Consider the following 13,216-nt stretch of genomic DNA (forward strand, 5'->3'; position numbering starts at 1 on the left):
GAGCGGTGGCCATCTCGGGTTGCTTGTTCTGATGAAAAATCGGGTTAATTGTTCAGATTTATGAGATCATTCCATTTCCATTGGATATATGACTATCTCAGATTCTAGCCTCTATTTATATATGGCGAGTCTGTTGATGCTTTAAGGGTGGCCACTGAGAGAATAATTTATGACCAGTGATAAGTAGACAACGGTATAGTCTTAGTCTTGGTTGGCACTTTACTCATCGTGACTATAAATTTACCGTCACGGTTAGTTAAGTGATAATTAAGACTAAGATTAAGGGTCACGCCTGACGAAGACGTTTTACATTTAACCAACAAACCTCCACTTGAGTTACTATAATGGGCTTGGCGCAATAAGCTTGGTCGTGACGCTACTGTAGCTTGGCCCCCTACATCTTACGAGAAATGGGGGCCAAGCTCAGCCGCGCTTGACTTAGGTTGCCACGTCTTTTCCCGTCCGTAAGGCCTTTTTAATGTATAATTTGGGCAAAGATCGGCCAATTTCTGTGTAGTGCTGTTTTCTTTTAGTATTAAGCTCAGATTTGATCTTCCGCTGATTTCTCTTCATCGAGTCACCGCGCGTATCCGTGATACTACAGGTATTCGAGGGATGCGGACCTCTGTGGGTGGGACGTTCGAGCTTGAGTTGCCGGGGGGTTCATCGGCCAACAAGACCTGGAAAACAAAGCATCTTTTCAACCCACAAGTGATGGCAAGTCATATCAAAATGCGCCGTGTCAAGTGACTTTCAAAGTCCCACGTTCTTGCATTCCAACGTTCAAAACGTACAATTTGTATGTGAAATGGAACATCGCCGTGGAAATAGTGCTTAGGGGCTTGGACCAAGAAAAGACAATAGAGCTTGAAAGTGAAATTGATCTCGTCCCACGGCTCAGAGGTATAACGACGGATGAGGAACTGGAGGAGGATGTTGTCGATTCGGAGTTACCGGGTGCTGCTCAGGATGCTACACTATCAGATGACTCTTCAGGCGTATCAGGCGTATTTGAAGCAGTTGAAAACATAGTAGATCTTGTTCAGGCCTTCTCGAGTTAGTTCACAGGTCGAGAATAGCTTGGGACCGGGGCACCAACGAGCTGGATGAAATTGAAGACTTCAACTCGACTTTTCACCATCGCCTTTTGATTGCGCTAGCCGCAAGAGCGCAAGGATTCTGTATAAAGCGGATGAAATTAAATTGATTAATCGTGATTAAATGTGCCATTCTAGGTGATACCATTAATCGCGCTATCACACATGGCGTTAATCACCGCGATAGGCATGGGGTGGTCGGCTCGCGTGTGAATTACATTAGCTCAAATTCAGGAGCCCTGAGCCCATAAGGACTGGGCATGGCGAATTTCCATTATTTACGCCAACGGGAGCAATCTAGCTAATCTCTACCATGAGCTCCATGGGCATATCTTGCAAGGTTGCCTGTTTTTATCGAAATTGGTACAGGTTGAATATGGCGTGCAAAATGCTTCTTGTGTATTTCCAGTCTCCCAGCAGTCGCATTTCGTATAAAGCGAGGGTCCCAAAAGAGTATAATTGCTATGTTAACGGTGGTAAATATTCCTGAACTCCTTGAACTGGTAACAAATCCGATCAGTCAGCCTTGACTTTCTCGTTGCGAGGCTTGACTTACTATCTATAGCATGAATGTAGATGCTAAGATTGACGGCTGATATATGCAGAACGCTTCTAATCCTCAATCTACGGCCTCTCGGGTTGTGTCGTTTGATAAGCGGGCCGTATATTGGGTTATATACGAAAGCTCGTGACCAAGGACCCCTCTGCAAAATTGCAGACTTTGCATAGCGTGTCTACTGCCCTTCAGGGCGTATGCTGTAGCCTCTTGTGATAGGTCCTCCTCCATTTCGGCTAGAACGAGTCCAAATAGTTTGAAATCCCGCATTAGATGATTGAGGTCATTGGGTGCATCACGAAATTGGCTCCGGCAATCCTTGATCGTGATTATAGATTCCGTGACTTGCGCAACAACGGTTGCGAAAGTGATGGCACTTGAAACCACACCAATAACTTCCGCCATCGCGCTAATGAAATAGATCTGCTAGATTTAAGGATATGCCTTTAGTATATTTGGAGTCGATCAGGGTTTCGTGAATGCCAAAGCAAATGTGTTGCTGTGCCTCCAGGTCACTGCACCCCTCTTCGGGCGGAACCAGCCCCGCAGGAAGATATAGATCAGCCGGACAGTAAAGAGCGCGGCATGCTTGTATACCAGCGTTACTTCTCTGGAACCTCGCTGCACCCTTCCATAGGGTATTAAACAAGTCTAGAGGGAAGGCTTCATGCGACGAGGAGACCAAGATGCGATGAACGATAATTTGGTCCGTTTACACGAGGAATTCCAACAGATTCCACGAGAAGTGGAAGTATTATGACAATGACTCATGTATTGTGACCAACGAATACAATACAGTCCAGCAGGGATCCGGGGAAAGAAGTCATCAAACAAACCAACATATTGAGCGTTCGTTACTTCCTAAACTCAAGAAGGCCAAAAATCAACAATGACCAACCCTGACCCCGTTCATTTCTTCGACCTCTTCTCCACTCAACCAGGTACGTATACCAGCTCCGAAATTCAAGTTTCCTAACCATCGATACCCCGCACCCCAAACTGATGCAAGACACCCAAGGTGCTTCGAAATCATGGTCTCACAACACTTTGAAGATTCGAACAGTGCTTAATTTCAAGGGCATAACCTACACTCAGAGTTGGATCTCCTACCCGGACATCAAGCCCCTTCTCACCAGCTTGAATGTGCCGCCTAATAAACAGGGCAGACCATACACGCTGCCAGCAATCATTCACAAGTCCTCAGTGACTTCAAATCCAGATGGAGCCATGATGGATTCGCTTCAAATCGCCATGCACCTTGATAGGGTATTCCCGTCCCCACCGCTGTTCCCATCCGGTGACGCCAGCTACACACTAGTAGTCGCCGTGGGCAGATTGTTGAGTCTTTTGGAGCCTGGGTTCAGACCATTTATCATCCCACGCGTGGCGGATCACTTGGATCCTCGTGGACAGAGGTACTTTCACGAGACACGGTCTGCGGCCCTTGGAAAACCTTTGTCAGAAGTGCGGCCCACTGACGCGGAGAGTCTGGACAAGCTGTGGAAGGTGATTGAGACCGAGTCTGCGACCCTAATAACAATGCTGAAAGGAAGAGGGGGAAAGAAAGGTCCGTTCTTCGAAGGCGAAAAGCCTGGATTTGCGGATTTGGTATATGCTTGCGAACTGGCATTTATCGAGCGCTTCGATAAGGAGCTCTTTGAGAGGATCATGGGCCTGGGAGATGGGGAAAACAGGGCTCTGTACAAGGCTTGCTTGCCCTGGTTGGAGGGCCAGGGTGAGGACAAGGGGTGGCCGATTTCCCAGGCTGTCTAACTCTAGAATAACCGTATCTTAGATTGTTAATATCTGCAAGCAGAAATTGGGAACAGTTTGTGAATTTAATAAATACCTCGACTTCCAAAACCTTCCACAAGACCCCGCATAACCGAACTCACAACAAAATCCCTCTACAGTTTCGAGCTTTTCTTCGGTAGGCTTACAAGGGGAAGATTCGATTATCATAGGTCTGTTGAGGAAGACAGTTGTAAGTAGCTAGATACCTTGATATTGATTAGAACCTCTGGAGCTGAGAATGAAAAGGTATTTAGCGATATGTGGACCACGGGATGAAACCAAGATGCCAGAACAGCTGGGACTTGCATTTCTTTCATATCTTTGAGTTTTCTTTGCCGCACTCGTCAATGAACCGAATATGGTAGAATGGTTCTTTCATGGGTATTCCTTTGGGCCTGCCTTCCAAAACTTAGCCAACTGTCTCCAACCCGGCCACTGCAGCAGTATAGATAGCTGCTGGCGCTTGTCCTGGGCCATCTGTTCATTACCAGCCAATCTTTCAAACTTTTGCTCTCAACAAGAGAGACACTTTCCCATCCCGACATGTCCCATACCAACGAGAGGAAGAGACGCCGCTTCTCTCTGCAAAATGACTGCATAAGCCATTTGCACACCTCCGAAAGTCTCATAAGTCGTTCGCGGCAGCAAAGCACAAAAAGGTCCAGAAACGCTACCCTGTGTATTCCCGCTAAGATATGCGATTTAGTAAGGCCCTTGTTGTATCATACAAGACTGGGACTAAATCTCGCTTTATAGATTATAGGATATGTTTGGAAAGAGGGGTTTTCAGACGATGGATACCTGTACATGGAGGATGATTCCAGGCGCTACAAAGGCTTTGGAAGCGCGAGACGAAATCTCGCCGCTCTGCGCTTTGTGAACAGGACGTTTCGCCGTTGCGCCTCGCCCTGGCTTTTTCGACACATTGATGCTAGGCATAAACAACAGGCGGATATGTTACCCCTCGAACGGCTCAAGAAAATATCGGAAAGCAAATATGCTAAGCACGTGCGTCAAATTGATATTGGATTTGCTCCGGATATCGTATATGCCGGCAATACCCTTTATGACTGTGTAATGTACGTAGGAGATCTCCAGGGGCTACTCGGAAGCTATCTAGCCCGATTTCCCTACATCAAAGCACTCGAGTTCCACGAGCCACCTCCTGCTATGGATAAAGACCACAGAACAATCTATATCCACACGGTTGTTTCAACCCTGCGTTATGTGAGGTTCCCCAAGCTGGAAGAACTAGAGATTAAATTCCCCATTGGCGATGATTTCATGTTGTTCGATCCAGACCAGCAATTCTTTCAGACAAATTCTTTGCGGATACCCATATATAAGGTGCTGACACGAGTACGTCATCTCGGTTTGCATTCATGTGCATATACAGCCGGGGTAGAAGGAGAAGAAGTACCCGAGTTGATTACACCGGAATATGCTACTTTTCCGAGCTACATTTACTCAAGCAAGATGTTCAACATGATCAACCAGACCTGCTCCCTTGAATCACTCACTATATCTTCCCAGGATATTGTGAAACTCACTGAAATGCCCATTTCCCACCTATCTAAACTTCGATGTCTCCATCTCGAAGGACTTACCCTTTCGCCCAATGATCTCCTTGGGCTGATGGATCGATGCCAGGAGACAATGAGATACATAGCTCTATTCAATGTCAAGCTGAGAGATAAAACATGGTATTATGCGCTGCTGAGAATATGCAAGTTACGCCATCTTCTCGACATTCAGATGGAACATTGTGGATATTATTCGCTAGGAGAGAGTGCCCATCTGGGGCACGATATTCCCAACGAAAACATCTTCCAACAGATTGAAACAAATAGTCAGTATGACAGAAGCGCACTGGGTACTTTACAGCGGCAGGTAAATAAGAATCGAGTCGCTGTGGGGTATAAGCCGTTCTCACATGAGAGATATCACTGGTGCCTCGAACCGCCTACGGGGCTTAAACGTGATCCGTATGAGCGGTCAGATAACGAATACTCGTGCGATGATTACTCAGGCGATGAGAAATCCGGAGCATGATGTCAAATTCATGGTCAAATGCGATCGTTAGGCACGTTTTGTTTGCCTATTGTGGACTATGCATGTATCATAAAGAGGGTTCTTGATTTGAATGAGTGACTTCTTGTACATTGCTGTCTGGCTCATGTTAATCGTCGAGAGTCTACCCAGACAAGATGTAGATGATATTAGGGAGATTCATCTCAATGAGATCGTAGAATAAGGCATGATATGGAGGAGATACGGTAACATTCGAAATTAGTTTTATCTCACATTCTTATAACTTGATTCCCGAAATACAAATCCGAGCTGCGTTACTCTCGTATCAGGTTACCGCTCTGATAATTTAGCAGAACTGTAATGGCAATATTTATTGTTCGCAGTGAATGAGGGGCTTCCCTCTCCACCGCATCCCTTGCCTTGAGCCTCATAATAGTCTAGATCCATAGCTTCCATCTCTAGAATCTACATCGCTCTCCTTTCCTACTTCCCTTCTCATAGTTTCTCCTAGAAAGGCCATCTTTATGATACAGAAATACCTATGGAATCACATGAAATCGCTTAGTAGATCAGAGGTCCTGGTAAGATCGTCTACCCCGCTTTGCCTCCTTATCTCATACGTTGCAGCCTTCGTCTAGGCCCTAATACGTTCGACCTAGGGGGCTACCTGTTTATTATTTGCGCTTTGATCAATGACTCTAAAGGATACCAGTCTGCCTGGATAGCTACCAGTGTCCCATTTCTACAGCTAGAATGTGGTAATCTTTGGAATCGACACCGAAAATGATCACTTTTGAAATCAGAAACGTTACTTCACCGTGATATTTAGCGGCACTAGTGGCGTTTGAATTAAGGGTATTCTCAGGAAGGCTAAATACCATGACGATACGAAGCCTATACGCATACTCATAACCGTCAAGCAGGTAAGCCCACCAACGCGTAAGATATTCGCTGTATATTGTTTTCTTATTTACGTCATGATGACCCAATTCTATTTTGTAGCGCGTATATAATTCCCTGCTCAAGACCATGGTTGTTGACTTTGCATTAGAGAAGTAATTATATTTTCGATAGAACTGTCCTTTCTCAGTGGACAACATGACAGATAAAAAACACGCTCCACTGGCCAATGAGTAAGCTAAGAGCTCCTCCCCGCGTTCCCAAATGACCGCGATGTTCTTCCTCAATAGGTCTGACCGCCAATTAATTTTCTCTCTAGTGATGATGATGGGAATAAGAATAACAGCAACTGTCGTAATTGCGAAGGTGAGCCAATAAGTGTTAATAAAGGTCAGCAATGCTAAACGTCGCTTCACAGGATGCCACAATGTATGTCCTTACGCCATCTAGGTCCATTCCTGCGCACATCACTAAGTCACACTACCTGGGTGATGCTTACTATAAGATTAGTGCTCCAATTGTACGGACTGTATCGACTGTTCATTCTGCAGCAACTGCAATGACTGCGAAAATTGCGAGCAGTGTTCCAACATGACGAACTGTACCGATTGCCAAGACTGCTCTAACATGGTAAATTGCACGAACTGCAAGAACTGCTCTAACCTGAAGGTATGTGCAACAAATGGAGCAGGCTGGGACATTATTGACTGACCACTTTAAACGGATAGGACCGAGATGGTGCTGTCAATGAGTCTGGATAGACATTTTGGAATCAAACTTGTTTACAAAGGAAATCTCCTCAACCATGCGATTGCTGTATGAAAAACAAGAATCTCATTCAAAGGGGTTACACGCAACTTGGGATAAGGATCTTGATGAATATTACGAAGGTGGGAGGGAGAAAGAACTTAATGAGATGCAGGTGTATCAGTAACACGAATGATGCAAATGATAAATATTGTGAAGGATTGAGGAAAGCCCAGTTGCTATCTCGGGTAAATTACATTTGAAGAGGGTTAAACGTCGTATTGTGAAATATAAAGTCCGATTTAAACCATGGTATCGTTAATCATCCTATCAGGACTGGCGAATGAAACCATAGTGAGTGAAAAGTATCTTAACCTACTGAGTTAGCTCTTTTTGTAGTCACTACAGCCTTCTATTGGATGTTAAAAGAGTGTAGACGAAGGCTACGCGTGACGAGAAGACATAAGAGAGTAAAATGAGGATATTGCCAGACAGTCAAGATTCCCCTGTTTGGTCTCTTTGCATGAAAGATTCTGTCTCATTCTAGGGCTAATTACAATATTATAACAAGAACTCATCTGTCGTTACCGGTGAATAAGATACAGTCCGACAAGGATTACTGGGGAACCACTAAAATTTGGCTCGCGTGTCAGACTATTAGTTCGGGAATGAATGTCTAAGAGTGCGGGGGTAAATATGATTTCAAAGACTACTGTAACTCAACATTGAAGCCTGCCAGAGCAAGTCTTCCTTGTCCACAAGCTCTCAATCCGATTCCGCGTACTCCGATGAAAGAGCTTCATGGGAGTCACATGCCAGAGTAGGGGTATCAGAGTCCCAACTATCATTCCAGATCTCCCTGACAGGGCCATGCTCCAACGCAAGAGCCACTTGACTCGCTCTCTCAAGCTCAGCAAGCATTTCAATCTGATACTCCATCTGATCTGCAAAGCCCTGTCTAAAATCGCGCTCAACAAGCCGTCTCTCCGAAGGCTGTTCATTAAGAGTCGGTTCCTCGAGAATCATCCAGTCGAAGAGATAGTGCTGCTGTGGAATACGGTACCAGGCGTGCTCGGTGACGAACCAGGGACGGATGGGGAGATGGATTCGGTCCTTTACAGGCTTCGGGTCTTCGATGATATTGAGAAGTTCATTCATCATGCTCCTAGGCATGGGGATACGTTTTGCGTTGATTAGACCGGGAATATCGCCGCTTTTAGTGGCATTGACGGAGATGCCTGACAAGGTATCGGTGCTTAAGAAGGATTCTTCGGGGGTGCCGGGAAAGGCATCAGAGAAACTGAATTCCGTGGGTTCAGCATGTTGCTTGGCTCCGTCCTGAATGGGGTCTCGACAAACCGTTTGAATTCCTGGGGGGAGAATAGGGTCTTGCTTATCTGCAATTTCGAGGACGGCAGGGCTGATCTCGGGGTTCTTGATGGGGTGAATACGCTCGGTGAGACTTGTTGCTGGTGATGCGACTAGCTTGCTGGCTCGTTTTATGATAGGCACAGCTGATTCTTCATCTGCCCAGCTGTCTTCTGGCTCGACCCCGGCGTGAATCTCTGCATGCGAGAGCTCGTGGGGAGACATAAGGTCGGCATTCAACAGTGGGTCTATTGGGTTGTCGAATTTAGCAGGGTGGGAGCTCACCAGGCGCTGGCTCGGGGATGAGTTGGACTTGGGAATGGTTATTTGTGATGATTTGCGCCGATTAAATACAGATCGACGACGCGAGCCTCGGCCTCCGCGATTAGCGTTCACTTGAGGCTTCTTCGATGTCTTTCCTCCTGATGAGTTGTGCCTCGCGTCGGGTTCAGTTGTGTCTGATTTAGGAGGGGTTGAGGGATTGAGGGTGACAATTTCCCCGTCAGGATTCTCCAGAAGAAGACGAGCTGACTTTAGCACGTCGCCGTGAATACTGTGGGGCTTCTTCAAGATTGGAGGAAGGGGGCTCTTTGAGCGGTTGGTCGACTGAGGCTTGGATGGAGCCTGTGGAATGGCCCGTGGAGCTGAGAGGAGCCCCGGAGAAGGTAACACAGACTCCGATGATGGGGGGATCTGTATGGGAAGTTAATGCTGATGAAAGGAGAGGCAGGGAGATGAGGGGGTTGCAGAAAGACGTGGGAAACTGACTTGCGGTTTGGTTGTTTCACTTGGGGACAAAATTCGGGACACCAGTCGATCCAGAGACTCGATACTGGCATCGTCTTGCAAGGTCTCGCTACTCCATATTCTCCAGAACAAATACTCAAGTCGACGATCTGTCTGAGTATTGGTGGCCTGTCGTGAGACGTAGAAAGCTGTATTCAAAACTGTGTTAGCAAATTCCTGGAGTCTGCCAGGCCCAGACATGGAAGTGAATACCTTGCCAGAAGCTCTTGATTGCCGTGACGTCTAATTTCTCTCGTCCCAGTAGCTCGCTGGGAGACTGGGACATCGTCAACAGCCCAGGCGGAACCTTTGGTTCCATATTGAGAGATAAGAAAATGAAACAGAATATGTTACTGGGTACAAGAAAACAGTAAGATCATTCACAGAAGTGTTCTCATCCAGGAATTGCTAACGCCTTCGCCTCAGGCATCAACCCTGTAAAATCTCGGGGGCAAATTTCAGAAAGTTGGTCAAGTAACTTTTGCTATCGATAGATGCGGTATTTCTCCACGGAGAACTGCGGAAAAAAAAGTCAGTGTGACAGGTCTTTGATTATGTGGCAAGCAAGATTCTCAAAATGATGCAATATCAAGGGAGCCAGAAGACGTGTAGTGTGGGGAACAGATGATTCTAGAATGCACACCTGCAGGGATTGAAGGAGTTGGAAAAAGAAAAAGATCCCTTGCTTGCTTCTAGCAGAGCGTATCGAGTGCTGAAACGCAGTCAAATGCCAGGGAAAGGGAATAGGCGAATTGGAGACAAATCAAAGCAACATACAAGTGCTGTCCTCTCTGGAGCTATGACATACGCGACCAGTCTGCGGAACTGAGAGAGCCTGTTGAGTCGTGTACAGAGCAGTACGCGACCTTTTAATAACAAGTATGAAAGCGACAGGGAAAGAGCTCCCATCGTTTATTGCGTGAATACAGAAGCGTCAGATCGTTATCATCTTTCGGGACAGCCGGGACGGGCCGGGATTGGGCTGATTTTATTCTGGTCTGAAGCCTGTCAACAGCAGACCAGTCATTTATCAAGGACCGGTGACAGGCACGAATTGCTAAAGTTAGATAGCTCCATAACAAATAATTCAGCCCCCTCATCATCGCATTCCAAGGTTCCGATTTGTCGCCCCTTGCAACCTAGGCCACGTAGCCCTATCGGCTGCCACCCGAGCGACCTAGGCGCTGCATGATGAAGTGGCTAACTATTCGAACCACTCTAGGATCTATCAATTGTGGAGCCATGAGACTACTATGTTCTCCTTTGCGAGAGATACCATTAGGGGCCTTCAGGGAGCATTTCAATGGACCTTCAAATCTGGTTACGCGCCGAGTCTAAGAGGATGTATGTTCCCGGTAGTGGAGATGAAGAGTCGAATCATATCGACGAGAAAGGGCACGGAGGAATGTAAAGAATTTCTGTAGACGCAAGCTCGCCTCCACTAGGCCGCATTTGTCGAACGCGAAGTTCAGCCCCTAGGTATCTCCACATCCCCCAGATTGGTATCCACAGGGGTCTCCAACACTTGGTATGTAGGCTATGCGGAGAAGATAGACATGTTTTTAGACTTCCAAGGCCGGGAATTTTTTTTTTTTTCACTAGGGGTGACCGGCTGTCTCTAGATTGTTTTGAATAATGACACTTAGCCTCTAATTAATCATGAATTCACATTGACAAGAATTGTGTCTGCCACAGATCATATTCCTACTCATTGCTATGGTAGGTAAGCCAAGAGCTGCCAAGTTGCCTGTTCTGGTCTCGGCAGGCCGATGCCAGCCGCTGCAAACCCAACCCAAGGACATCGTGACGTTATCGCGAGGTTGCAAGCTCTTCATGGCAATACTACCCTGTAAAAATTCAACCATGGAACACGCCATATAATTTCGTCTATTTGTTCGACACGTCCCTTGTATCATCCAATATCAGGTTTTGTCCTTGGCATATGAAGGAAAAATTTCCGCGATCATGATCTATGAATCATAAAAAATGGAATTGCTCCAAATACCTGACTCTGACCTTTGGAATACTTTAAGCGTAGAACTAAATGCGTACATTACAGAAATTTAATTGCAACTCGGTCTTCAAGTATTATTATGCGAAGTTCACAGCCAGCTAAGTATTTTCACTGCAAAAAGTTGCATTACTGCTCGCTGCCAATCTCATCTAGGGCCTCTCTGAGCACGCAAAGCATAATGTGGTCAATCTTTCCGTTCACACTGTTAGTGTGCCAATGCCAAGTTCTTGGTATGCCTGGCGGAGGCAGAGAGAATTGGAGTTCAGGCTGGAATGGCCAATCGCCCTGCCCATCCTCATCAGAGCTTCCTTGGCCTACTTCAGACACGATTGTACCATCCTGAGCTTTCATACAAGGTCTTTGTGCTATTGGGTGTGCCATTTGATACGACTTGCATGATGCCAATTCCCCATCTTTGCGAAGATGTACCTCTTCTCACTGACCAGTGCTCTATTGCTTAGAGATCATGGTAGTGGAGATTGTATGATGTTGAATTCGCTTCTTTGTTGATTGACTACGAGATTCAGAGTCCTGGATACACATAGGGTGCAAATATAATTGTAATGTAATATAGACTATTAAACAGACTATTTTCAAATATAGTGAATGCAATCGTGAACGAATGAAGACTGTCAATAGACCCTCCGCTTTCTACAAACGAGCCTCGGTATTTTTCTCTCCCCGCAGCCCCACCCATCCCCAAAAACCGCCCCCTCAGCTATGAACCAAACCGTTCTTCAACCACACCCAACATGGCAACTGTGCAAGGCCACTGCGACGCAGCGTTCACTCGCGTGCGCGATATCATCCAACAAAACATAGCAACCTCCGAAGAACTCGGCCTCTCCCTCTGCGTCAACATATCCGGCAAAAATGTGCTTGATCTATGGGCCGGTCACGCTGACCTTGCGCGCTCAAAACCGTGGACCGAAAATACAATAGCCTGTCCCTGGTCAATGACCAAATGTGTAACCAACCTCGCCGCCCTAATTCTGATCGATCGAGGTCTCCTCGAACCCTCAGCTCCCGTATGTCAATACTGGCCTGAGTTCGCAGCGAATGGGAAAGAGAACGTGAAAGTTTGGCACGTCCTTACTCACTCGGCTGCGCTTCCGGCTTGGGAGAAGCCCGTTACTATGGAGGATGTCTATGATACCGAGACCGCGACTGAACGGCTTGCAGGGCAGGCGTTGTGGTGGGAGCCAGGCACTGCCAGTGGGTATCATCCTGTGACTCAAGGGCATTTGGTCAGTGAGTTGATTCGACGGGCTACGGGGATGCGGGCGAGGGAATTCATTCAAAAGGAGATATCGGGGCCGCTGGGAGCTGATTTCCAGCTGGGTGTGCCGGAGAGTGAGTGGTATCGTGTTGCGGAGTTGATTTCGCCTCCGTCATTTGTGCCCCCGCCGGGTTTCGATGCGACTAGTCTTCCGGCGCGAACATTTTCTTCACCGACACTGAAGGCTGAGTTTGCTGCGACGGCGGAATTTAGAAAAACCGAGTTGCCGGCGCTCAATGGGTTTGGAAATGCTAGGAGCTACGCTCGTATCCTCTCGGCGATTTCTTTGGGAGGGACGGTGGATGGAACGAAGCTTTTGAGTCCTGAGACGGCGCAGTTGGCAACGAGGGAGCTGATCAGTGGGAAAGACCTTTGTCTAAGGAAACGGCTACGTTTTGCACTTGGGTTCGGTCTTCCGGCGGATCCGGCCAAGGGCTGGATCCGTGAAGGGAGCTGCTATTGGGGCGGCTGGGGTGGTTCGATGGCTATTATGGACTTTTCAAAGCGCATCACGATTTGCTACGTTCAAAACCGCATGGCCACGCCTGGTACTACTGGAGACTCCCGGATTGAGGCATATGTGAATGCGATCTATGATGCTCTGAAGAGTGTTGGAAGCGAACGTGTGACAGCCTGTCTATAAG

The 13,216-nt window shown here is 47.0% G+C and overlaps 4 protein-coding genes across 4 annotated transcripts; 3 read left to right on the forward strand and 1 right to left on the reverse strand.

The window, feature by feature from the left end:
* Positions 1–2,542: 2,542 nt before the first annotated feature.
* On the forward strand, positions 2,543–3,426 carry N7443_004210 (glutathione S-transferase family protein; the record flags this gene model as incomplete). Its single annotated transcript, XM_056884266.1, has 2 exons — positions 2,543–2,594; positions 2,672–3,426. The coding sequence occupies 2 exons, from the start codon at positions 2,543–2,545 to the stop codon at positions 3,424–3,426; spliced, it is 807 nt and encodes a 268-aa protein (XP_056742544.1).
* A 716-nt stretch (positions 3,427–4,142) lies between these two features.
* On the forward strand, positions 4,143–5,499 carry N7443_004211 (uncharacterized protein; the record flags this gene model as incomplete). Its single annotated transcript, XM_056884267.1, has 2 exons — positions 4,143–4,152; positions 4,211–5,499. 2 exons carry the CDS (start codon positions 4,143–4,145, stop codon positions 5,497–5,499), a joined length of 1,299 nt encoding a protein of 432 aa, XP_056742545.1.
* Positions 5,500–7,122: 1,623 nt separating this feature from the next.
* On the reverse strand, positions 7,123–9,598 carry N7443_004212 (glucan endo-1-3-beta-glucosidase btgC; the record flags this gene model as incomplete). The annotated part of the gene is made up of 4 exons (XM_056884268.1): positions 7,123–7,192; positions 7,910–9,186; positions 9,262–9,428; positions 9,493–9,598. 4 exons carry the CDS (start codon positions 9,596–9,598, stop codon positions 7,123–7,125), a joined length of 1,620 nt encoding a protein of 539 aa, XP_056742546.1.
* A 2,447-nt stretch (positions 9,599–12,045) lies between these two features.
* Positions 12,046–13,215, forward strand: N7443_004213 (serine hydrolase domain-containing protein; the record flags this gene model as incomplete). The annotated part of the gene is made up of 1 exon (XM_056884269.1): positions 12,046–13,215. One exon carries the CDS (start codon positions 12,046–12,048, stop codon positions 13,213–13,215), a length of 1,170 nt encoding a protein of 389 aa, XP_056742547.1.
* Between the last annotated feature and the right edge of the window lies 1 nt (position 13,216).

The sequence above is a fragment of the Penicillium atrosanguineum genome (genome assembly GCF_028827265.1).
Source record: "Penicillium atrosanguineum strain IBT 20685 chromosome Unknown utg000003l_segment0_segment0, whole genome shotgun sequence".
NCBI lineage: Eukaryota > Fungi > Ascomycota > Eurotiomycetes > Eurotiales > Aspergillaceae > Penicillium > Penicillium atrosanguineum.